Below are 25,024 nucleotides of genomic sequence, written 5' to 3'. Positions count from 1 at the left end.
AGTAGGGAATATGAGGAAAGGAGTAGAAAAGGTAGGCTGTGAGGATGGAGGGTGGAGGGTGTGAGGTCTTGCAAAATGGGAAATAATGTCCCTAGCCAGTGAAAAAGGATTTCATTGGGCTCTATTTGTGAATAAACCAAGGAGAAGAACTGGTAACTAAAACCAAATTTCTAGTTTATGGCTGTTCTTGAATATTTCTATTCCACTGGCCCATGCGTGAGCCAATGAGCAGTTGATTCCAAACAGATGCACGAGCACCTGTTGTAACCAGGCATTTTACTGGTTCATCCTTGTCTTCCTAACTCTGCTTTTCCAATATCCATTTCTTGTTCTTTCAAATCTATTCAGTCATCAGACTTCCCTTCCTAGAACTTGAGTAAACACCCACTTATCTCTCTCTTAGACTAATTTCTCTAATTTTCACTTCCTCTACAAACTTGGGAAGTAAACTCTATTCCAGCCCTAAACCCACAAATTTACCACAGTCACACTGACCCCTGGATTTAGAGTAGATCACCCAATAGTGTATTAATAATATACGCTCCATCCCTCCATGGGAGAGGGATTTCAAAAACACGGTCTTCCTACATTCTCACTGGCTCAGGCATGAACCTGTAGAGATAAGACTTCTGCACTCCCCACAGATCTGAGTACACACACATACGCTCCGTTGGAAACTGAAAGGCACATTGTATATTTACTTAATTTTATTATTAAATGAAATTCCTTATCATTACTTAACTCAACTTCTGTTTATCTCTAGAATTCAGCAAATTAATGCCATTCAGATTCCTAAACTTTGATTAAGAACCATGTATTCACACTGTAGACTTTGACAAGCACTGCTAAATTTGGTCAATACTTCCCAGGACTTCAAGAGAGCTTTGCATCAAAATTTATCTGTAAGAAGTTGCTACACAGCCATTGCTCTTCCAGCTTCAAGATAAGAAATTTAGTGATTGTTACTAGCAGGAGATCCAAACTTGGAATTACTAGAATGTATTATCACCTAGGTATCTCAACAAAGCAGAAAAAGAATAATTGTTTTCTAGCATAATGCTACTGATCCACATAAATAATCTGTGGCAGTAACTTTTTTTTTTTTTAAATCGCAATTTCCCTTTCTCATGCTAGTTTCCAAGTCTCATCTTTCTCTTCTTTCTGTAGAGAGGCCCTCTCATTTCCTATTGTACCTTCCTCAGCAGAACAACCTGTCCTCTTAAACATCATCCTCTCCAGTTACAGAATACTTATTTGTCCTGTGATCACATCCTTTACCATAAAACTTAACTTGTTAAACCTATTTACACAGAATAAAATAAGGCTTGTTGATGATGAAAATTATTTCACCACATTTCTCCTGGACCCTGTTTCCACTCAATTATTTATATACTGTCTTATATGTTTGTGGGAAGATTATTTTGTTGGGTCATATACTGTTAATGTTAAATCTATACTAGATGCCAAGAATCCAGGGGTACTTGGGTGGCTCAGTGGGTTAAGGAACTGCCTCAATCCTGGGATTGAGTCCCACATCAGGCTCCCTGCTCAGCGAGAAGTCTGCTTCTCCCTCTGATCCTCCCCTCTTCAGTACTCACTCACTCTCTCTCTCAAATAAATAAAATCTTTAAAAAAAAAAAGGAAAGAAAGAAAGATTCCAAGAATCCAGGCAATATTTGTCATAGGAATGGATAACATTTTTTTTAGTGGTTAAAAAAAAATAATAATACTGTTTTCTAACTGTCATGTAGACTATGTGATTAATGCAGACCCTTTACAGATCACTGATATGATCCAACCAGTTTTGTATATTTAAAGAAAGAGAAAGTTCCATTTTCTTGGATTTATTTGACAATACCTTTACTCTGACTACGTTTTGATGCATATGTCATATTGCATTCGAAGTCCTATACTGAAAAGGCTAAACGTGAGATTTTATTTTATAATTCAAAAACTAAAAAAGTACAGTTGTCAAATGTAAAACTGGCAATACAAATACACTGATAATTCTTTTGTGAAGTACTATTATACATGTAGTATAGAAGGTTTTCAATAAATGGGACCTGCCATTGACATTGTGCTGGATTTATTTTGGTTTATCTGGGTAAGTACTCTTATAACATATTAGAAAAATATAACAATTCCTGGGTGGGAACTCAGGAGACAACTTGACTATAAGACTTAAGAAGTAAAAAATTCCAAAAAAAAAAAAAAAGTAAAAAATTCTTAAAAGAATAAAACCAAGATAAAGATGCTAAAATTCAGGGGCACCTGGGTGGCTCAGTTGGTTAAGCAACCGCCTTTGGCTTGGGTCATCGTCCCGGAGTCCCGGGATCGAGTCCCGCATCAGGCTCCCAGCTCCATGGCGAGTCTGCTTCTCCCTCTGACCTTCTCGCCTCTCATGCTCTTTCTCACTGTCTCTCAAATAAATAAATAAAAATATTAAAAAAAAAAAGAAGAAGATGCTAAAATTCAGAGTAACTGGGAGGGATACAAAGTAAGGCAAAGAAATAAATCAAGAACTCTGACTGAACAAAGCTTTAAGGAAAAGGATTAAAAAAATTAAAATTATTTTGCCCAGTGAAGAAGCATCAGACTTAAAATTATTAGATTTTTCAGCTATCAAATATCATCAAATAATGAAATACAGACATAACCCCAATTCTGAACATTTTAGATTAAAAACAATGGCCTAGTTCTTAAAATGATATATTAGTTGCAAGAGCACAAGTTTTGTTTTGCAGTAAAAATAAAAGATTTCCTTTTTTTTATGAATATGTCTTGAGTTCGTGTCTGAATTTTAAATGTTTTTGCAAAAGTAATACCAGACTTTCTCCAAATTATCTCTAGTATTTTACTGTTAACAGCATTCAAGGGATGACTCACAATACACAAGTATTTTCTGCAGTACAGAAATATTGCCTGCATGACTAGTTAACACCTTCTCATGAGATCTTTTCTATACTCTTTTTCGCCATATTCTGGAAAATGTCCCGATCCACAGGTTTAATCTAAGAATTAAAAATAAGAGAAATAGGGGCGCCTGGGTGGCTCAGTGAGTTAAAGCCTCTGCCTTCAGCTCAGGTCCTGATCCCAGGGTCCTGGGATCGAGCCCCACATCGGACTCTCTGCTCAGCAGGAAACCTGCTTGAACTGTATTCTTAAGTCCCTTTATCTATTTTACCCATCCCTTCCCTCCACCTCCCCTCTGGCAACCACCACTTTGTTCTCTGTATTTTAAGAACCTGATTTTTGGTTTGTCTTTTTTTTTCCTTTTGTTCATTTGTTTTATATCTTGTCCACATATGAGTTGAAATATCATGGTAATTGTCTTTCTCTGACTTATTTCACCTAGCATTATACCCTCTAGGTTCATCCATGTTGCTGCAAATGGCAAGAGTTCATTCTTTATATGTCTGAGTCATTTCCATATAGATATAGATAGACAAAGATATATACACCCCACATCTTGTTGCCCTCATCTGTGGATGGACATCTGGGTTGCTCCCATATTTTTGCTGTCTAAATAAATGTTACAATAGACACAGGGGTGAATTTATCTTTTCGAGTTAGTGTGTTTGCTTTCTTTGGGTAAATACCCAGGAGAGGAATTGCTGAACCATATAGTAATTCTATTTTTAATTTTTTGAAGAGCCTCCACACGGTTTTCCACAGTGGCTGCATCAATTTACACTTCCACCAACTGCGTGGTTTCCTTTTCATCACATCCTTGCCAACACTTGTTATGTCTTGTCTTTTTTATTCTAGATGTTCTGACTTGAGTGAGGTGATATCTCACTGTGGTTTGCATTTTGCGATTCTGTGACTAGTGACGTTGAGAATCTTTTCATGTGTCTGTTGGCCATTTGTGTGTCTTTAAAATGTCTATTCAGGTCCTCTGCCCATTTTTTTTTTAATTGGATAATTTGCTTTGTTTTGTTTGGTGTTCAGTTTGTAAGTTCTTTATATGTTTTGGATATTAACTCTATGAGATATATCATCTGCAAATATCTTCTCCCAATCAGTAGGCTGCCTTGTCATTTTGTTAATGATTTATTTCACTGTGCTTTTTTATAATAAAATGCTCTTTATTTACATAGGTTGACTTCACTTTTGTTCCCCTTGCCTGAGAAGGCATATCTAGAAAAATGTTTCTATGGCTGATGTCAAAAAAATTATTGCCTATGTTTTCTTCTAGAAATTTTATGTTTTGTGTTTATGAATATGTCTTATTTAGGTCTAATCAATTCTTGAGCATGGTTCAAGAAAGTGGTCCAGTTCTATTCTTTTCCATATTGTTGTCCAGGTTCACAGCAACATTTGTTGAAGAGACTGTCTTTTCACTATTGTATACTCTCACCTGCTTTGCTGTAGATTAATTGACCATTTGCGCATGGGTTTATTTCTGGGCTCTGTATTCTGCTCCATTGATCTATATATCTACTTTTGTGCCAATACCATAATGCTTTGATTACTACAGCTCTGTAGTGATCTTGAAATCTGGGATTATGATACCTCTTTGTCAAGATCGCTTTGTCTATTCAGCAGCTTTTGTGGTTCCACACACACTTTAGTATTACTTCTTCTAGTTGTGTGAAAATTTTGTTGATATTTTGACAGAGATTGCATTGTATCTGTAGATTGCTTTGGGTGGTATGGGCATTTTAATATTGGTTCTTTCAAACCATAAGTATGGAATATCTTTGGGTAGATACTAACTCAATTCCATTTCTCTTTATACTTCATTTGCTTAGCTTGAGTAGACTATGCCAAATATTGTTTTTGTGGGTTTTGTTAAAAACCGTAATTCAGGAGACTTATCATTCTTAAATTTCTAAAAGCAACTGAAAATTTATCTCACTCTAACTATTTCCTATTCACATAATACTATATTTTCCAATTTTAAATAAGTTCCATTAGGGTCCCTGAGTGGCTCAGATGGTTAAGCATCTGCCTTCGGCTCAGGTCATGATCCCAGGGTCCTGGGATCAAGTCCCACATCCAGCTTCCCTCTATCTCTGCCTTTCTCTCTCTGTCTCTCATGAATAAATAAATATTTTTAAAAATCTTTAAAAAATCAAGACAGGAAGAACTTTCATTAATCAAGATTTCCAATTTTTATTAATCCATTTATTCAATCAACATATATGTTCTGGGGATATGTTATGTATCAGCAGACATGGAGTTAAAAAAAAAGATTAAAAAGACATAGATCCTGCCTACCAGATCTCAAAATTCTCTAAGGGAAGAAGGGCAAGAATATATATGGGCAATAAGTGAAGTGAACTCTGAAACTACAGAGGATAGACACTTTGCAAAAGATCAGGGAAGAAATTTTTGGAACAGATGGAATCTAAGCTCTGTTCTGAAGGACAGGGATACTAGTTACTCAGACAAAGAAAGGGCTATGGGAGAGGGTGTGACAGACAGAGAGTGTTCCAGAATAAGACAGTGACAGGGAACAATATACCCATAGCACATTTAGAAGTATGGCTGGGGCATGAAATTCCAAGAAAGATTGTGTTGAAAATATAACTAGAACCGTTAATGCTATGCTAAGTATTTTGTATTTTATACTTATTCTAATGGGGAGCCACAGACTTATCTTAAGCAGAGGAAGAATCTATCCATCTTACATCATTTTGGTGGCAGAGAGCAGAAGAGATTAGAGAAGGGCTAGACTGAACTTTGAGAAATACATTAGACTATGCTTATTTTTATACTTCCTTAAAATATTAAATCACCATGCTCTCATTTTACTCTGAATCCACAGAGTCTACATATACCTGCCTTTTAAACACACATGCTTTCATAATCCTAAATTACTTCTCGCCTACTTCCACTAATGACCTACTTCCACTAATGACCTAAAACAACAATATGTTCTCAGACGCTGTGAACAACAGCCTATAAGGTGTCTCATTTTCACCTTTAAATTTACCTTTAAATTTAGGTTTCAACCTCAGAATTTCAATGCAATGATGTTTCATTATCAGATGAGAATTATGTCATAAGTAATATGGTACTTCCAGTTAGTGGATAAAGTCTGGGAATTTGTGGATGTCTTATTTGTGTTATAAAGTGAGTAGATTCAAGGTTATACCCAAAAAATAATATGATGTCACTATCATTCATGTGCCATTTCTTGAATGGGAGAAAAAAGGTGTAGTGAAGAAGAGCTATAGCTGGCAATTTTATAATTTTGAATAACCTGAGGTCTCTCTTTTTTATGTCCTCATGGGAGTAAATTGGATTTATAATCATATTTTGGGTAAGGTGGAAAGATTGAGATTAAATAACTGAATAATACTAACAACTTATAAAGAGTTTATTATCTGACAATCACACTGTTGAATGGGCTTATCCCTACCCCACAGGTTAGGACAGAAGGGTTAAGCCATTTGCCCAATGTTACCTGATTCTTAGGTGGGAAAGAGAAACATGGGTTTCAAAACCACAGAGTTTGGCTCCAGAGCCATATTCTAACTCTAATCTATAATGGAAAGTAAGCACAATAAGACAATTACTTACTTGAAAGAATCCTTAAAACTAAGAATAAGCTACACGCCTGAATCCCTGGGTTGCTCTCTTAATAGCACAACTTATTTCAAGACGAAATGTTTAAAAGCTGTCTCTGTGCTGGCAATTCTTAAAAATGCCAAAGAGCTGGGCCCTTTCTTTAACTTACAGCATTTTTAGTAATAAGTTAGGAGAAATAATGTGTGGGATTACACAATATTCTGTAGAACAAAAAAATAATTCCCATTTTGAATTTAAAAAAAGGGATTATCATTTTAAATGTTTTTTTTTCCCTTAATTGGAACTCCAATAAGAGTTATTCCTTACCATCAATTCAAACTTATACAAATTTCTCTAAATGAATGTATAATTTTGGATCTTAGCATTTTTAAGCTTCAAAGATCTTAGAAATCATATGATACAATACTTCCATGACAAAAGGGAATCTCATAAAAGGTAAATTAATTGTCAGAATCACAGAGAGATAATGGATCAACTTAGATTAAAAATATAGTTGGGGTACTCTAAATCAAGCGGCTAACTGGGAAAATAAAAAAAGGGAGAAAGATATAAGTATAGACAGGTTCCATGTAGAAATCTATAATCATTTGGTTAAAAATCTAGGCAGAGCCATCAAAAAGGATGAATACCTACCATTTATATCGATACGTATGGAACTGGAGGGTTTTATACTACGTGAAATCAGTCAGTCAGAGAAAGGCAATTATCACATGGTTTTACTCATATGTGGAATATAAGGAACAGTGCAAAGGATCATAGAGGAAGGAAAGGAAGACTGAATAGGAAGAAATCAGAGAGGAAGACAAACCATCAGAGACTCTACCCTGGGAAACAAAATGACAGTTGCAGAAAGGGAGGTGGTTGGGGGACGGGGGTAACTGGGTGATGGGTATTAAGGAGGGCACGTGATGTGATGAACACTCGGTGTTATATGCAACTGATGAATCATTGAACACTACATCTACATCTGAAACTAATGATGTACTATATGTTGGCCAACTGAATGTATATTTTTTAAAAGTCTAGGCAGTGAGGAAAAAAAACAGCTATTTCTCCTCTCCTATCCAAATATATAGACATTTCCACGTAATAGAGAACACAAAAGTAGTTATCAAAAAATTCAGTATTTTTTCATTGGAAATAAACTTTGTTCTCCTTTGATGCCTTGCTATATATTAGAAGTATGCTTTACAGGAGTATAACTAATTTCCTCTAGTGATTTATTATCCAAAGGATACAGAGCGCTAAAAACTAGGATTTTAAAGCATATATTATTTGTAGAAGCACTTCTGAATCCCATTAATAAGGAGATTACTCAATTTCTAAAATATCATTAATATTCAAATTATAGATTCTTAATAATCTCACTATTAAATTAGACACCACCAGATAATCATAATAAATAGAAGCACCCTACAGTGTTCATAAAAGGAAAGTAGTGGAGCTCCCTCTATTGATTTATAGTTGAGTAAATGTGCCTTGTATATAAAAATCTTAATTTTATCATCAAAATTATATAGTAATCATAAAATTATAATAGTAAATTACAATAGTAAAATTTTTTCTTTTTAAGGTCTAATAGGTTTAAATTATAGAAACACATATACAATATCAATTTCTAAGGATAACTTTATAAACTACAGATGTCCTTATAATTTTAGAGCATATATTCTTTCTTAATAGTTTTGGCTTGCAGAGATCACATTTAAGATTATAATTTTCAATTTGTGGAAGGTTTTTTGTTTTGTTTTCCTTGAGTTGATAAAACTGAAATTGTTTGACAGATATTGGGACTATAAAACATTCTAACAAGAATATGAAGTCCAACTTTGTTATGGAAGTCTCCCAAAATGCACGTAGATGGAACTGAAATATATCTTCCAATCAGGAAATGAGGTATTTTCACATATTTTTTGGTGTGAATAAACTGACATAATTATATGGTTACTAAAAAATGTGATTCATAACAATTATCGCTGAGAGTCCACTGGTGTCAGGCAGTGAGAAATGCTATATACTCATCTGATTGGAATATCCATATCAAATGAACTTGGTAATATTGTTATCCTCATACTACAAATCAGAAAACAGAGACAAGAGCTAGAAAATCAAATTAATACTCAGTTCCACCATCCAAGCCCTTGGACTCTGGTGCAATAGGACCTAGGCTATGTATTGATAATCTGTGAAATCTGTGAGCACTGACAGTCCATAAAAATTAAGCAAAGAATTATTTTTTAAAATATCATAGAGGTGGGGCGCCTGGGTGGCTCAGTCGGTTAAGCCTCTGCCTTCGTCTCAGGTCATGATCCCAGGGTCCTGGGATAAAGCTCCACATTGGGCTCTCTGCTCAGCAGGGAGCCTGCTTCCCCCTCTCTCTCTGCCTGCCTCTCTGCCTACTAATGATCTCTGCCTGTCAAATAAATAAATAAAATATTTAAAAAAATATATCATAGAGGTATAACCATACTATCTACAATAAAATCACTATTCAGGCAGTTCAAATCCTTTCTAACCAAATATTTTGGATCGATTCTAAAAAATAATAACCTCTAAACTATACCCTGAAATTCTACTTTTTTATTGTTTTATCATTTATTTTAGGAAAGAAACATACTTCTTATTAGCAAAGAGAAAAACAACTGAGCAAATGCAGGTTTTGTTTTAATAAACATATACTTATTTGTCATTCTACTGTGATAAGAAAAGCCATTCTATCTCATACTAAATAGTCATTTCCAAAAGAAAATTTCTATTTGAGAACTAGATTACCATCCACTACGGTTGGGTTGAGTAAAGGATTAATCCAACAGAGTAAATGCAAATATGTATTTCATTTTACTCTTAGATCTGATATTTATTATTCATATTTAAAGCATTATTCATATTTAAAGCCAAGCCCATCTCTGCAAAAAAAAAATATAAAACCTATGTCTTATAACCAACACAAGCATTTTTCTTCAAAGTGTCATACCTACCACCGGGTAGAGAAAGTGCTTGCAAAATAAGGTATAAATGCCACAAGCTGAAAATAAACTAAATGCTAGGCAGAAACTGCTTTGTTTTTGAAATTACAGTTGTGCATATGAATATTAATTCCATTATGAATATTTGTTACTTTGTTTAAAAAACATTCTCAGCACATGCTCATTAAAAACTCTGCATAGACACATTGTTATATTTTTTATATAGACATGGCAATAAAACTATGTCTTACTCTTTTCTGTAAAAGCTCTAAAAATTACAGGGTAAAACATATTTAATGACACTAAATTTTCAGATGATACTTTTTATCCACTAGTAAGCAATTCCGATGAGCCTGTTAAACTTGTTGAAGATTGTTTAAAATACGACTTACTTAAAAATAACTGAAATCTGTTTAGTAAGACGCATTATGAAGGGTTTACGAAATGGCATTGGTTAATTCACCTACACAACGTATATCATACTTACAATGAACTAACACAAATATTTGGGAACCATCTGTGTAACATAAAACAATATCAACTATTCTTAAGGCTCACATGCTATTGTCTCTTAATCCACTGCTTTAGTTAATCTGATCCCACAGAGTATGAATCTTCCAAAATGAAAGGAAATATGAACTTAAATTTAAATAGTTTATGTTCTAAAAGTTAGCCATCTTATGTGGAAAGAGCAATGATAATAATTCATAATAAATGTACTTCTTTCACCCATTTTCAGCCCTGATACATGTGTCATAAAGCTAAGCACCGAACTATCTAAAGGTTTTGCCTAACATGTGAGCATGTGTGTGCCTATTACTCCTGTAATTCTCATTTTTCCCATTGTTTTAAATAAATAAGAATCAACTTATTATCCTGTTGGGTTTTTTTGAAGTTACACTTTCTCCATAAGTCTATACTATTAATATATGGAAGGGGCATCCCCATGTGCTCTTGTTGGGATTTTAAATATATACACTCTTTTTTAATTGAGAAATAATTAATATATACCACTGTATTCATTTTATATATAATACAGTGATATATGTATATATTGAAAAATGATTATCACCTCATTACCACACAATTACAATGTCTTTCTTATTATAAGAACTTTTAAGATCTTCTCTCTTAGCAGCTTCCAAATATATAATAGAGTATATACTCTTTGAATTGTAATTTTAGAATTTTTTCTAAATGAAAAATGCATATATTCTTTGACTCAGCAATTTCACATTCAGGACATTTCCTACCAATGTAACAGAACATATGCACAAGAACACGTATTAGGATGTTCACTACAGTCATGTCTGTAACAAAAAAGGCTGGAAATATTCTACAGTTCCAAGAACCGGGGAAATGGTTAAATTAATTATGGTATGTACAATAAAATCCAATATACCTTCTCAAATGAAGTAGAGCTGTATGTGCTGATATGGGATAATCTCTTATTCTTCAAAACGTGCTTGTTAAGTAAAAAAGGAAAGGTACAAAATGGCATGTATAATATGTTCCCACTTGATTTTTTTAAAGGTGGAAGTATATACGCAAATATTTGCTTGTATATAAGTATTTGAATAAGATCAAACAGATCCTCTCTGAACTCTTCAACTGGTGAGTAAATTAGGGAAATCATAGTTAAAGTATTCAAAAGACTTCAAAGAATTCCTGGTGACTTCCAGGACTTAGAAGCCATGTTCCTTCCCATGTTGACATCATAACTCGTGCTATCCTCTCAGCCCATACCTTTTTGCTTGATTATTCCTCAACACATACCTCAGATGTTACTTCCTGAAAGAACCTTTCCAAATTTTTCCTGAAGTCCAGACCAAATCTGGACATTCTGATATAAAATGTTCTTTAGCTGTTCTTGTAGTACCTAGCAAAACTTCTAGCAAATTATATAATTAGTTGACTGATGTCTATTTCCCAAAGAGAACATAATTTCTTGGCTTGACAAGACCTTAACTGTCTAGTTAAGTCACTAGGTGTCTGTCTAACCTAGACAGTCTAACCTAGTCACTAGGTTTATTGCAGTATCCGAAACACCAAGCACAATGCTTTGTACATACTGAGCACTCAATAAACATTTATTGAATGGTGTTACACATGGTTAATTTCTAGAGTTTTTCTAAGTTTTTATTTTAATCCCATTTAGTTAAGATACAGTGATGTATTCATTTCAAGTTAATTTACATGAGTTTTAATCTTGGACTGAATAACAATGTGACACGCAGGCAAGTACCTAAGTAATTTTAAAGTCCTATAGCTCCAAACCTTGAATCTATGAGTTCAGACATAAATGAAACTAAGAACATTGTTGTCTCAAACAACTAGCTAATTTGCTACGGAATTTTAGGTAATCTTTTAACTTGTGGCTTCATCTATTTCAGCTGTCAAATAAGAAAACTGAACCAGATGAACATCTATGGCAATTTCTCTTTTTTTTAAATTTTTTTTTAAATATTTTATTTATTTATTTGACAGATTGAGATCACAGGCAGGCAGAGAGAGAGAAGAAAGCAGGCTCCCTGCTGAGCAGAGAGCCTGATGCGGGGCTTGATCCCAGGACCCTGAGATCATGACCTGAACTGAAGGCAGAAGCTTTAACCCACTGAACCACCCAGGCGCCCTACAATTTCTCATTTTTTCCAACAATACCTCTTCTATCGCATTTTAGTTCTAACCATGATTTGCATGCCTTTAACCCTTCAACGCTGTGCGTACTCTCTTCCACTCTGTCCCTCCCTCTCTCTCTTCTCTCTCTCTCACACACACACACACATACACACACACACTCACACTTTCCATAATTTTATTTCAGGAGAAGATAAGGGTTCAGCCATAGTATAGTGCTTTAATTGACAGTGCTTGAGTCTCTATCATCTCTCATATTTCTTGCCGAAGGAGCTAGAAGAGGAAGATATAAACAATGAATATGGGGCTACGTAAGGATACTTGCTGCTGTCACATCACTCACTGGTTGATTGACTGCAAAAATGATACTAATTCTCTCTCCTGGTCTTTATCCACACTATTTGCCAAGTGTTTTTTTAGCTCCTTCCAGTCAGTAGGAGGAGATGACTTCCCCATTCTTGAATATGAGCTGGACTTGGGACTTGTTTTCACCAACTGACTGTGGCAGAAAGGATGGTTTGCCAGAAGAAGCTTTCCATATTTCTGCTTTTTCTTAGAACCCTGCTTCCACCAAGAGAACAAGCCTAGGGAAGCCTATTAGAGAAGAGTCGATTTTCCCTGAACTACAATCAGTGAACTCCCAGAAGCAAAGCTGCCTAGCCTGACATGGAGCAGATTATAGTAAAATGAAGATGTCTAACTAAAGTAAAAAAAAAAAAAAAAAAACACCCAACTCTCCAGACTAAATTGCCAGAATGCAAAATAATGAAGTACATAAAATGGTTGCTGTTTAAACCACTACGTTTTGGAGTGCTCTATTACACAACCTAGTTATTTGATGTACTATGGTTCAAAAATTCGGTAAGACTAGCTACACATGCTTTTATGTTTTCTTCTTGATTTGGAAGTAGGTAAATTCCATACCCATAAATCCCCCACCATTAGGGAAAATACTTGGGAATGTGCTGACAAGAGTTTTAGCCACCGTGACCAATGTCCTCTCCCTTCATTCTGCCTTATTAATGAGGACAAAACCACAGCATCCCTTACTTTGTGTGCTTAGATAATATTCTCTCGACCTTTCCCACTGCCACTCCCTTTGGGGGTTTTCTGAGTATCTGAAACATTTATATAGATGAACCAAATAACACATGGATGCCTAATTAGAAAGCCTTGGCACGAACTGCAATAGGCATGTTGTTGGTTGCCCCAAGCCAGTTCTCCAGTTGTAGCTGATAGAACTGTAGTTTACATGTACAAAAAGACTTAAGTGTTTCCTTCAATTGCACAGCTATCCCTGATAATTATTTTTAAATCCAAATAACAGTGGAGCTACTGAGAAACTTCAAAGAGAAACAGAACTGGAATTGTACAAATGGCTGAGAAGGGCTTTCAGGATCAGACTGAAACCAGCCTTCCCCGGTAAGAAGTATTGCTCCCAGGTGAATTTCCAACACCATTATTCTCTTGGTCTATCAGGTCAATTTGGTTTCCACACCAAACCATGGGATCCTTAATGTTTTACATCCACTGCAATAACCTCACATCTCTCCTATACTTGATATTAACGGGGTTCTGTGACCTCTTGTTGATATTTCATTGTACCTGATAAATTTTAAAAAGTTAGAAATATGCACTTTGTCAGGATGAGAGTACTTATAGTTAAGTAGTCTAAGACAGACATATCAACAAGCATGCCATTAATAATCATGATGGCTATATAATTTGTCCTCCAAATTGCACTTTTGAGGGTGAAAAAAGGTATCATTAATAACTGAATCAGGACATCAGGATAAACAGGACTGTCGTGTGTATACTGGGATGTATGGCTCACGAAGTAATAGAGGAGGAAATTTTAGGGGGGAAAAGTATTGGGGCAGGGCTGGCTAACAAGCCAGAGAGGGTGGATAGGAGTCTCATTTCTGATTATTCTCCTGAGTTTAGTTTCATTACATTGCAATACTATAAATTCTTAGACACAGACATGTTTATTGAAATACTTAAACTCAAAGACAAATTAAGTAATCCTTCGATTAGAACTGCTCTGGATTGGACTGATTTGATCATATCCTTGAATGTTATGGATAACTGAGAACCGACTAGATAAATCTAGATAAATAAGAGAGTAAGCACTAAAAGCTAATTTCATTCTTGGAACATACACTACAATAATGGACTATGATAATAGGTTATCATAAAACAATTACTGAATATCACAGCACATTCAGAACTAGTCCTAGCTGAAATATATAAGATATTACAACTAGTAATAAGATGGGGAGAAAAGCATATAAATTTTGTTATTTAAACAAAGAAATCAACTGGATGAAAATATCAATAACTCCAAATATATAATACTTTGTACACTATAAGGATACTTGCAATAACTGTAGGATTTAACCTTATCCAACAGACAATAATATCCTCTTCTTAAATATAGAAGATATATGTTAGTCTTGACTTTATTCTTCACAGGGAAAATTCTGCCCCAAATAAAAAAAAAAAGAGAGAGAGAGAGAGAGAAATATAAATGAATTTTTCCAGTCCTTTTCATTTCTTATCGAAAATAAAAAGGAGCTGATATCCAAGAGTAAATAAAGTCATCACCCACCACTCTCAAAGAAATTTTCTTCAATATTTCACCGAATTAGCTCATTTCCTAATATGCCATATACATTTAAACTGATAAGAACAGATACTACACTTGATCTTAGCCAAAAGGCCGAGAAGCGATGCCATATACATTTAAGTATAAGAAATGAAATGGGACTTTGTGAAAATCTAACAATGAAGAATAAAATTGACTTTGAGAAAAGTTAAATTCAAGTTTCTATGTGTACACCCTATTTAAAAAAGTTGTTTGAAGATTTTATTTATTTATTTGAGAGAAAGCAAGAGTGAGAGAGATCACAGAGGGAGAGAGAGCCCAATGTGAGGCCAGATCCCAGGAAACTGAGATCATTACCTGAGCCAAAGGCAGATGCTTAACCTACTGAGCCACCCATATGCCCTATACATACTATTTTATCATAGCAGCACCTGTGTTGCTTTCCTGCATATTTGGGATATATATGCATGTGTCTGCTTGAGTTAACAGCTGCTGAAAGCTGGTTCTCTTTGGTGATGTCTTATGCTAAATAAATGGCCAGAACAGAAAAAAAAGGTGTTTAAGACTATGAGACAAGGTGATTATAAAGCATTTAAGATACTGTATGACAGGAGCGCCTGGGTGGCTCAGTGGGTTAAGCCACTGCCTTCGGCTCAGGTCATGATCTCAGGTCCTGGGATCAGAGTCCCACATCGGGCTCTCTGCTCAGCAGGGAGCCTGCTTCCTCCTCTCTCTCTGCCTGCCTCTCTGCCTACTTGTGATCTCTTGTCTGTCAAATAAATAAATAAAATCTTTAAAAAAAAAAAAAGATACTATATGACAAAACACTGCCATCTAACACCAAGTAATGCTGACAATTTAGTGCTCAATTTTACAAAGGCCTATGTTTAGTGACATGAAAACATAAGGGGGAAAAAAGGAAAAGAAAACAGATATTTTACCTGACTTTAAAAAGTGGTCAAGGTGATAATTAAATCTAACAGTGTTTTTCCACGAAAAATAAAATAGAAGTCTTAATATAGCATGTTTTCGTTGAAAAATTCAAAATGCTGAGCAAGGGAATTACTAATTTCATCAAAATCAGAACCATACATTAAAAAGGAAGAAAATTTACAAATGGGAAATAAGAAGGAACAGAAAAACAGCTTTCCCAAAATCAGAACATTCTTATATGGCATAACTGAAAACCGAACATGAGTGCTGACTCCAATTAAAAAAAAAAAACAGTAATTTCTGGTAACACATAAAACTATGAAAGTAGGTTTTTCTCTTTTTAATAAGTTAACAGGAAACAAGCATTCTCTTTCAAAATTCTATTTAAAAAGATAAGCTAGACTGAATTTTCTAAAAAGTCCAAAAAAGTTTGGAATTGTGTCACAAAAATATTTTGGAATTGTGTAGATATTAAAACCATAGGAAAACTTTTGTTTTCTATTTCCTTCTATATTGCACTTAAAACCACCTTGCAAGTCAACTGTTTTGCTTAGGGGCATCTTTAGGGTATGTATACACACAGGCTTTGTCACATGAACATACAAACATCAATCATCGCTTACGTTTCATTCTCGGAACTGCATATGTAGTTTAAACAGAGGCAATCTTCCTGGAGGGATGGGTTACCCTAATGGAGTTTTCTGAGACCTAATAATCTTTCCCACTGTTAGGGTCTCTTTTCCCAGGACAGTGAGAGACAAATTCCTCTCTATCACACTTTTTTTTTTTTTAATAGCCCTGTTCAGGCATGAAGGACTAAGCACAAGATATTATAATGGATTTATACAAGTGGGAAAAAAGATGGAAAATTTGCAATTGGGTTCCCTAGCAATTTTCTAGCAACACAATTTATATGAACTGTATCCATTCAGTCTGTCTGAAAGCATTAGAAAAATACAATTGGATAATGACTCTGCCTTGCCCAAATCAGCTTTTTACCTTAGGTCATCAGAAACAGTTTTGAGCTAAAGAGATCTCAGAGAATAGATCTTTAGTCCACTGTTTTACTTACACATGAGACAGCAGAAGCCTGAAAATGGGAAATAACTTGCTCAAGTGCCCAAAGGTGAATGATGCTGAGCCAAGCCTAGAAAAGCAGTTTACTGAAAAGAGTACCCCATTAAGTTGTAAACTGCTATTGGATTAAATAAATCATCAAGGAAAAAGCAATATTTACCAGCAACTAAGCAGTTTGCAGTTTTTAAATTAATACATTTTAGTAGTCCCAGATCAGGCAGTCTGCAAGGACATCATTTGAGTTGATGCTTTCCCCAAGGCCTACTGAGGTAAAACTGCATGTGTTGAGAACACAATATCCAACTGGGGCAGGGGTGGGGGGCGGGGAGGCCTTTAAGTGTGCTTATGTCTTAGAATTAACCTTGTATCAATGACAAATTAAGAAAAATTCCTGAGGGCTCGAACACAAATTACCCAAGAGAAGAAACAGTCAACTGCAGGGGTCCCACCTCCTTGAAAATAATCAAGGAAAGCATTTTTTAAAGCAATACAAAATGTCACCACAGGCTGACGCTCTTTCTACAGGGATAATGAGATTCTTGTTTCCTCCGATGCTGAGCACTTAACTTCAATTGCCTTCATCTCCGAATTCAGTTTCTGTGGCTCCTGCATATTCTCCCCTCCCTTCAAAACAGGTAACATGTCGTGCCTACACCATTCAACGACTGTGTAGCCACTACAGACCGAAAGACCTGAAGGGGCAGTTTCACAAACTCGAATTTTTGTTCTCTAGGTCTCGACACACACTACTAAAAGTGCTCCGGAAATGAAGGGCAGCAGGCGGGTAAGTCAGTTAGTCGCTTTGATGAAGCCAGCCCACGGGCTCTGCAGCCCTACCGGGCTCAGCTATGCAGAGGGCTCCGAAGGAGGCGCACTTCCCTTGCAGGACTTGAGTATGGAAAAGGCGCTTTTAAGTGCCACAACCCTTTCTTTTAAAACACTGTGACACGCACACAGGCCAGCCCGATAAATTCAAGGAAAGCACTGATCTGAGAGGCTGAGGTTTCTGACCCTCAGATCGGCCGAGGTCGGCCGAGCGCGGCAAGAATACTCCCAAAGCGCTCACTGGGTACTGGCTGGAGACGCGAGCTTGTGGCTCCAAACGAATCACGTAGAAGGAATCCTGAAAGGGGAACCTGTCCCTTTTTAGCAGTTCAGTGTGAGGAAGAATCTGTCCCCCGAGGTGGCTCAACGGAAAATAAATACCGGAGCGACCGCACGGAAAGGGGAACTAGGCGTGTGCGAGTGGTCCCGGGGTGTGGGTGTAGGTGAGACAGCCCTCTCCAAGTGACGAGAGGGTTAAACTGAAAACCAGCGGTGGGAGGGTGGGATCTTTGCTTTTGGCTAACGACCTCACCCCTTCCACCCTCTTCTCCCCTGGGCTCCAGAGTGAGTACCCTCTCCTCCCACATCGGACAATGGGACCTTGAAAGAGTGAAATACACAATGTGCCAAAGTCGGGGGGAGGGGTCTCCCATTCCCACCACCGGGTGTTCTTACCCCACCCCACCTGCTCGAAATCCGGTTCTACTCGCGTTTCACAGGCTCCGCCCCAGAGCCAGAGATCGTCACAGATGCCTCTTTCTCTAGCCTCAGAACTGCAGGTGAGCTCATTACCTCACCCAGAAATGTAACTTTATCATAAAGAGATCCGGAGAGGGGGCCCCCCTCCCCCGCACCACCACCACTAGCAAACCCAGTAGCAGCAGTTCACAAACACTTGTGATCTTCGGATTCTAGCCCCCAGCCTCACTTTCCCTCTCTTCCTGGGAGAGATCCAGAGGCTTTCAAACCTGCGTTTTTGGCCTCAGTTTGCCAACAGCTGAAGGGATGTGCAGAAATTAAAGATGCGAAAGGGAAGTGAATCTTTCTTTAATAACAACTAAAGAAAAGGGCACCAGAACAAACAGAAGCCGAAACACACACACACACTAACCAGGAAGTAGGAATTTTACTTGCAAATGTCTACGAAGGGCTGGAGATAAAACTTCAAAAGGAGAAAAAAATTCCAAAAAATTCTCAAGTCTAGCGACAAAATGAACCTGACGCTCCACCAACCGAAGGCGAACGTACAAGATGCCCCGTAAGGACCAACTCGCTTCAGCCGACCGGTAGGTCTCAGGGTGACAGCCCCAGGGGCCGTCCCTAGAGCAGGAAAGGGATTCCCGACTATATATTTTAGTTATTGGGGATTTTGCCTATTTTTCTTCCGAGGCTCAGTACATAACTGAAAACTGAGGCTGAATCACAGGTCCTAAAAAATCCACAAATCGCTCACTAAGGTCTCAGAACCCTGGATGCTAATTCCAGTTGAGGCTGTGTTCTCTGCCTACCACCACCCACCCCTACACTCACTACCCACCCAGACAATGGGGGAGGGGGCGTTCAAACCAGGATTTAAGCTATAGGAGGTTTTTAAGGGAGTGATCAAAGTCCTCCCTTTCTCTTCCACCCCTCCCTCCTTCACCTCCGAGGGAGGGGAAGTTACCGGGGGATTTAATACGAAAAAGTGCGGGCAGTTACTGCCACCGAGCTAAGCGAAAGGAAAACTGCCCCGAGCGCAGTGACGTGGACTTTGATATTCGGAGACTGAAGGAATTGTCAGAGGGCACGGGCTCGCCGCCTAGGCGGGAGCCGCAGGGGGAAGGAGAGAGATCCAGACGAATCCTGCCCGCGGGGCCCTGAAGCCCCAACCCCGGCAGCACCCAAAGTTCCTGGAGATTTACCCAATGCCCCCCAGTCCCTGCCCAAACTTGAGCCAACCGGCCGGGCCCACACGTGCGGCACAGGTGACTGAACCCAGGGCCAGCCCGGTGCCTGCACCGCCGTCCCCGTACCTCCCCCCACACGCCCGCGCGCACTGCCCCCGAGGTGCGAGGCCCTGGCCCGGAACGTAGAAAATTACCCCCGGCCCACGTCGGCCTGGGGCTGCCCGGAGGCCCCTGCTCACCTGGCCTGAGAACGGCGGCGGAGATCAAGAGGCAGAAGACTAGACGGCAGGAGGGGCCCGCCTTCGATTCCATATTCCTCCTCCTCCTCCTCCTGGGGCCACCGACAGAGTCCGCGCCGCAGGAGGGGGCGTCGTCCTCGGCCCCGCGCAGCCCGCGAGCTCGCAGGTCCGAACGCAGGGGCAGCGGCTTCTCCCAGACCCACCGCCCCCCTGGGCTGTGGCGCGCCGGACCTTCGGATCTCCGCCGCGAGCAACTTTCCACCACGCAGTGCCCCAACTCTTCCTCCCTCCGCTTCAGCCCCTGTCCTCGGCCCCTGGGCTGCTCCTCCCGGCACCGACGACCCTCTCTTCCCCGGAGACACTTGAGTATTTCGGAAAGGTGTCCGTGGGTCTTTTAGGCGGGTCTGTTATTCTCCTTCTCGCGGGGTAAGAGTAATAATGGTAGTGGCAGTGTGCGTCAAAAGCCCGGAGCTAGGAAGGGATCGCCGAGGGCAACCGGGGAGGCGAGTCCAGGCGGTCTCCTCAGGTGGCAGAGCGGTAGCAGCGAACGCGGCGGCGGCGGCAGCGGTCTTCGGGCGGCTCTGCGTGGAGGGACTGGAAGGCGTGTGTAAGCTGCCTTTCTCCTCCTCTCTCCTCCCCCCGCGTCCCTCCTCCCTCCTCTCTCCTCCCCTCTTCCCCGGACGCGGCGCCGTGCAGGTGGTTGGAGCACCGACCTGCAGCCTAGAGGCGCTGCAGGACCGAGTCGCAGACCGAGTCCAGCTCCGGCGCTCCGCGGGGGAGACGCTCGCCGGATCCCGGCCCCCCCCCGAGTAGGAGGGGCTTTCCCGTAGCTCCGCCCCCGGGGCCGCGCGCGCCAATAGAGAGCAGACGCCGGAGCCGCGCGCGCCCCGGAGGGCCCGCGGGACAGCCTCTTTCCAGTAGCGTTACCCGCGCCCTCTCTGTGCGGACGCTCATGTCTTGGTGCCCACCCAGCCTCGACAGGGTTCAAAAAAGCGCTTGTCCCAGACTCCCATTCAGTGGCTCGCTCCTCGGGGATTTTTCGGCGGTGAGGTTGCAGCTCCATCTTCAATGAAGAGTGGTGGGCAGGACGGTGGGGGTGGAGAATTCCCGGGGCGGGGGCAGGAAGAAAAATCGAGAAGGGGTGGCAGAGGTGGTCACTCGCCTCCGGAGAGTGAAGTGGAACAGCTACTGGTCGGCCGGGGGCAATCCAAATAGTGGGCTCCTCCGCCAAACCCACCTCTCCAGCATCTTTTGAAGGCAGATCCCTTGAGTCGACTGCCCAGTACCAAATAGAAAACATTGACTCTTTCCCGGGGGAAATAAATGAGAAATTTCTAGACTGTACTTCGTCACACGGATTTTCCCAGTGTGTCTACTTGCCAGAGCGTGGTGTGTTTGGTTTTTTTTTTTTTTTTTTTAAATTTTTGAATTAAGCGGCGATTTTTAAGTTACAAACAAAATCCTCTCAAGTTACTCAGATGAAAAGCCAAGCTCCTCCTCGTCCGCTCCAGAAAGCCGGGCATCCCAGCAGATGGACAGGCTTCTCTGGCAGTTTCTAAGGATTGAACCGTCTCCCAGGCGGAACATCGGGAAGCTGTGTCTTTTTCAGATCAGACAGAGAGAGACCATGGAGGAGTATTTTCCTCTGGAACTCCGCGGTAGAGTTGCCGGAGCCCTAAGTGGCTCTAAATCAGGGATGAGGAATCACAGCTCTCTTCCAGGAAGCATGATAAAAGCGTGGTCCCTGAACCACTTCGCCAGGGCATTAAATAGCCCTTCGTGCATCACAGGGTCACTCACCCCTGCATGAGGCTAGTCTCCAGCAGAGAATGCCAACTGGTAATCGTCACATAGGCGCTTTCATCAGCGGCTTCAAGTCACCAGCTAATGAGGGTGAGGGGAGTTGGAGGCCAGAGAAGCTTATTAAAACAAGCATACACATGCGAGCTCACACACACGCGCACACACACACTCACAGTGATCTCTGAATTCTTTTATCTTTTTATGATGGAAACTATTAAGCTCCATCTTCAGTTGTGATTTTTTTGTCAAAAGCCTGCCTGTCTTGTCTTCCCAGTTCTCTTTATAACAACAAGATTTTAAAGTAGAGCTCTTAACATTTTCCCTTTCAAAATAAGTAGTTTTTCCTGCTTCGATTTAATATCAACATTTTATTTGCATCTTGTGAGCCAATAGGAAGGCTAATGCTAGGAGACAAATGCCTTTTAATTCAGTGTTTCATAAGCTAAGTTTGAATTGCTGGCATTCCGAAGGGATCTCATAGAATTCCTTTAGGAAATTGTTTTTCTCTTAACAGAAACTTTCAAGTAGCTTCTACTGCAACAAATCATTCCTAACTATATAGTCAACATGGATCCCCCACTCTGTCTACCTGACCCTCTTTGCTTTGGGGTGGGTGTTTAAACATCTTAATCTCTTTAAAAAAAAATGTAGATAAAGACAGACTGACTTGGGCTCTGACATTCACTAGCTGCACGATCTTGGATGGTCAACTCACTTAACCTCTCAAAGCCTTAGTGTCCTTACTTGTAAAACGTAACTCTTAAGACTAGTGAGGATTAAGTGATATCACACAAATAACTGGCTAGGTATAATAGAAGATGCTCTGGCTTTGGAGAGTAGTCAGAGTCTAGTTAAAATCTCTGCACTGCACTTAACTCAGTGACTGACTTGGAACAAAAGTCAGTCTTTGATAAAGTTTGATGACATAGTAGAATATTAACTTCAAAAGTATACAGTGAGATTGGATCAAAACATTTTATAAATTAAGGATATTTTGCACACCCATGCAAATGTATGGAATTCTGAAAGCAACATATATACACACACACGTGTGTATGTATGATACGTATTTATTTGTAGAGCCCCTTTTACAGAAGAATATGTCCTAGTTTAGGAAAATGCCTGGATAAGCCTCTTGTAACAATAACTCCAAAGGCTATTAGTTATATATAGCTGAGACCACAAAAGTGATGGTCATGCTACTCTATATTAAACAACATAATAAAAATTAAAATAGGAGTTACAAAATAATAAAAATAAATAGGAGTTTAGCAGGGGAATGAAGGGAAAGATGCTAAGAGAGAGGAAGGGAAGATGAAGGCCAAATCATAGGAGTTTGGAAATAGTTGAAGTCCTGTAAATATACTTTAGTTAAATACTTTACTTGAGGTCCTCTAAATATACTTTAGTTAAATACTGACAGTTACTGATCACTTACTGTATATTAGGTTATTCTAAGCAACTTACATGAACTAATGAAATAACCACCCCCCTCAAAAACTGGTGCTGTTGGCTTCTTCATTTTGCTTATAAAGAAACTGAAACCTAGAGACATGAAGGTCACATAATGATTCAGAGTAATGGTAAAGCCTCTTCTCTACCCCAGGCACTTTGATTCTAGATGATTCCTATGATATTTACCAGCCAGTTCAGTCATGCATCAGAGCATCATAATGGCTACTTTTTACTACAAGAGGTCAGATAAATAATATTCAGCCAGAGGAAAACATATTTGATTTTAGAGCTTCATTCCTCTCCACTTTGCTCATCATTATCCACTTTGCTTATCAGAGATGTCTAACAATAAATTTATGACTTTTTGGGGGGGGGCTTGATTTGGATATAAATTTCCTCATTTTCTGAAAACTTTAATGAAGTCTCCTCCACTCAAACACATTTTTCCTTGGGGAAATTAACTAATCAGGCAGTGCATCCTATCTGTATGAGTCAGGTAAAGTGCATATGAGATGTCAAGGCCACTTCTAGACTGAAATAATTTACCATAAGCAAAAACTCAGAGTTAAGAAACCTTAAGAATATAAGCCTCACAAAATAATGTAGTGAAGAGAGTATTTGTCCTTCAAAATCTAGGGAATGGAGGACTGGATCCACCTTATCTTGTTCTTTTTTTTTTTTTTTTAAAGATTTTATTTATTTATTTGACAGAGAGAAATTACAAGTACACTGAGAGGCAGGCAGAGAGAGAGAGAAGGAAGCAGACTCCCTGCTGAGCAGAGAGCCCGATGAGGGACTCGATCTCAGGACCCTGAGATCATGACCTGAGCCGAACGGCTTAACCCACTGAGCCACCCAGACGCCCCCACCTTATCTTGTTCTTAACAGGAAGAACTTTTCCAGCTGCATCTGGATCACAATTGCTTTTGTTAAAACTGAGAATACATAGAATTCCAATGATATTTACCAGTTTAGTCATGCATCAGAGCATCACGCTGGGTAGTTCTTACTACAAGAGATAAAATGAACAATATTCAGCCAGAGAAAAACATATTGCATGTTACCTAGAACATGAGAAGAGTTTTGCATCTTCATTATAAAAAAATCATCAGTCAGGACAGTGTTCAAAGCAGTGAACAGTCTAATCTCTAATTTCCTACTTAGAATGCATTGAGATAAGAACTTAGAACTCAGGACTTCTAAGTCTCAGTCCAGGATCCTTTGCCCTGTATTAAAACATTAACCAACAGTATGTGACAACATAGTCAGAGAAGGCATGTGAACATTTGAAAAGGTGAGATGATTTTTTGTTGTTGTTCTAGTGTAAACGATTTCCCACTGGAAATGAAATTTCACCAAAGATGGTATTGGAGACTGGTGACGTTTGTTCCTACCACTTCATATCACAGTGCTCTGTGTGCCTTCCTAGTTTTTGAACAAAACATGTATGCAGTTCAAGGGCATACAACAAATCTAATTCACTTTCTCACCCTCCACCTCCCCATTGGCAAGTACACATTTCTAGCTAATACTTTGTAAATACAGGAAGCACTCTATAAATATTTATGTTTGAATGATAAGTGATGAGAGAGAGAGTTGGGTTTGGGTTTTTTGTTGTTGTTGTTGTTATTTTTGTTTTTCCACAGAACATAAACCTTGAAACAAACTTATACAGGAGAATGATATAAGGAGATGAAAAGGATTTCAACTGGATCTTAAATAGACTAGTATGATTCTGGTAACAGTTCCAATGTGTAGTATTTTTCCCCATACCACCAATCAATTCTCAGACACTAGTTGGATGTCCTACAATTCAACTCAATTCTGACAGTATCTACCTGGAGATAGCCATCAGCCAGATATAAGAGATACATATGGCAAGGTGTGTGAGAAGGAGAGCAGTACTTTTATGCTTTCTGAGTGCACAATTCTCCCCAAATCTCCACATAGTCAACAGCCTAGAACCTCTTTGAACACTGTCCTTTCGGTTTTTGTGGAGGCCTTATTATATAGGTATGACTGATTAAATCATTGCCTACTGGTGATTTGACTCAA

At 39.0% G+C, this 25,024-nt stretch overlaps 1 protein-coding gene and 1 pseudogene across 5 annotated transcripts in view; both read right to left on the bottom strand.

Annotated features, from left to right (window-relative positions):
• The window catches only part of ALCAM (activated leukocyte cell adhesion molecule), a 210,150-nt gene extending 189,843 nt beyond the window's left edge, over positions 1 to 20,307 (bottom strand). For 2 of the 5 annotated variants that reach the window (XM_004769105.3, XM_013064868.2), the window contains exon 1: positions 19,712 to 20,307. In XM_004769105.3, the coding sequence (XP_004769162.1) occupies positions 19,712 to 19,784 (73 nt within the window). In that variant the 5' untranslated portion in view covers positions 19,785 to 20,307. The remainder of the gene's footprint in view (positions 1 to 19,711) is intronic. The other 3 variants (XM_004769104.3, XM_004769107.3, XM_004769106.3) reach the window with 2 other exon arrangements.
• On the bottom strand, positions 14,738 to 14,877 carry LOC123394662 (annotated as a pseudogene).
• Positions 20,308 to 25,024: the final 4,717 nt, after the last annotated feature.

This window comes from Mustela putorius, unplaced genomic scaffold (genome assembly GCF_011764305.1).
Source record: "Mustela putorius furo isolate JIRA1106 unplaced genomic scaffold, ASM1176430v1.1 tig00003834_pilon_pilon_pilon, whole genome shotgun sequence".
In the NCBI taxonomy this organism is placed as follows: Eukaryota; Metazoa; Chordata; class Mammalia; order Carnivora; family Mustelidae; genus Mustela; species Mustela putorius.
The sequence above is the reverse complement of the archived record's forward strand: the minus strand, read 5'-3'. Positions and strand labels throughout refer to the sequence as shown.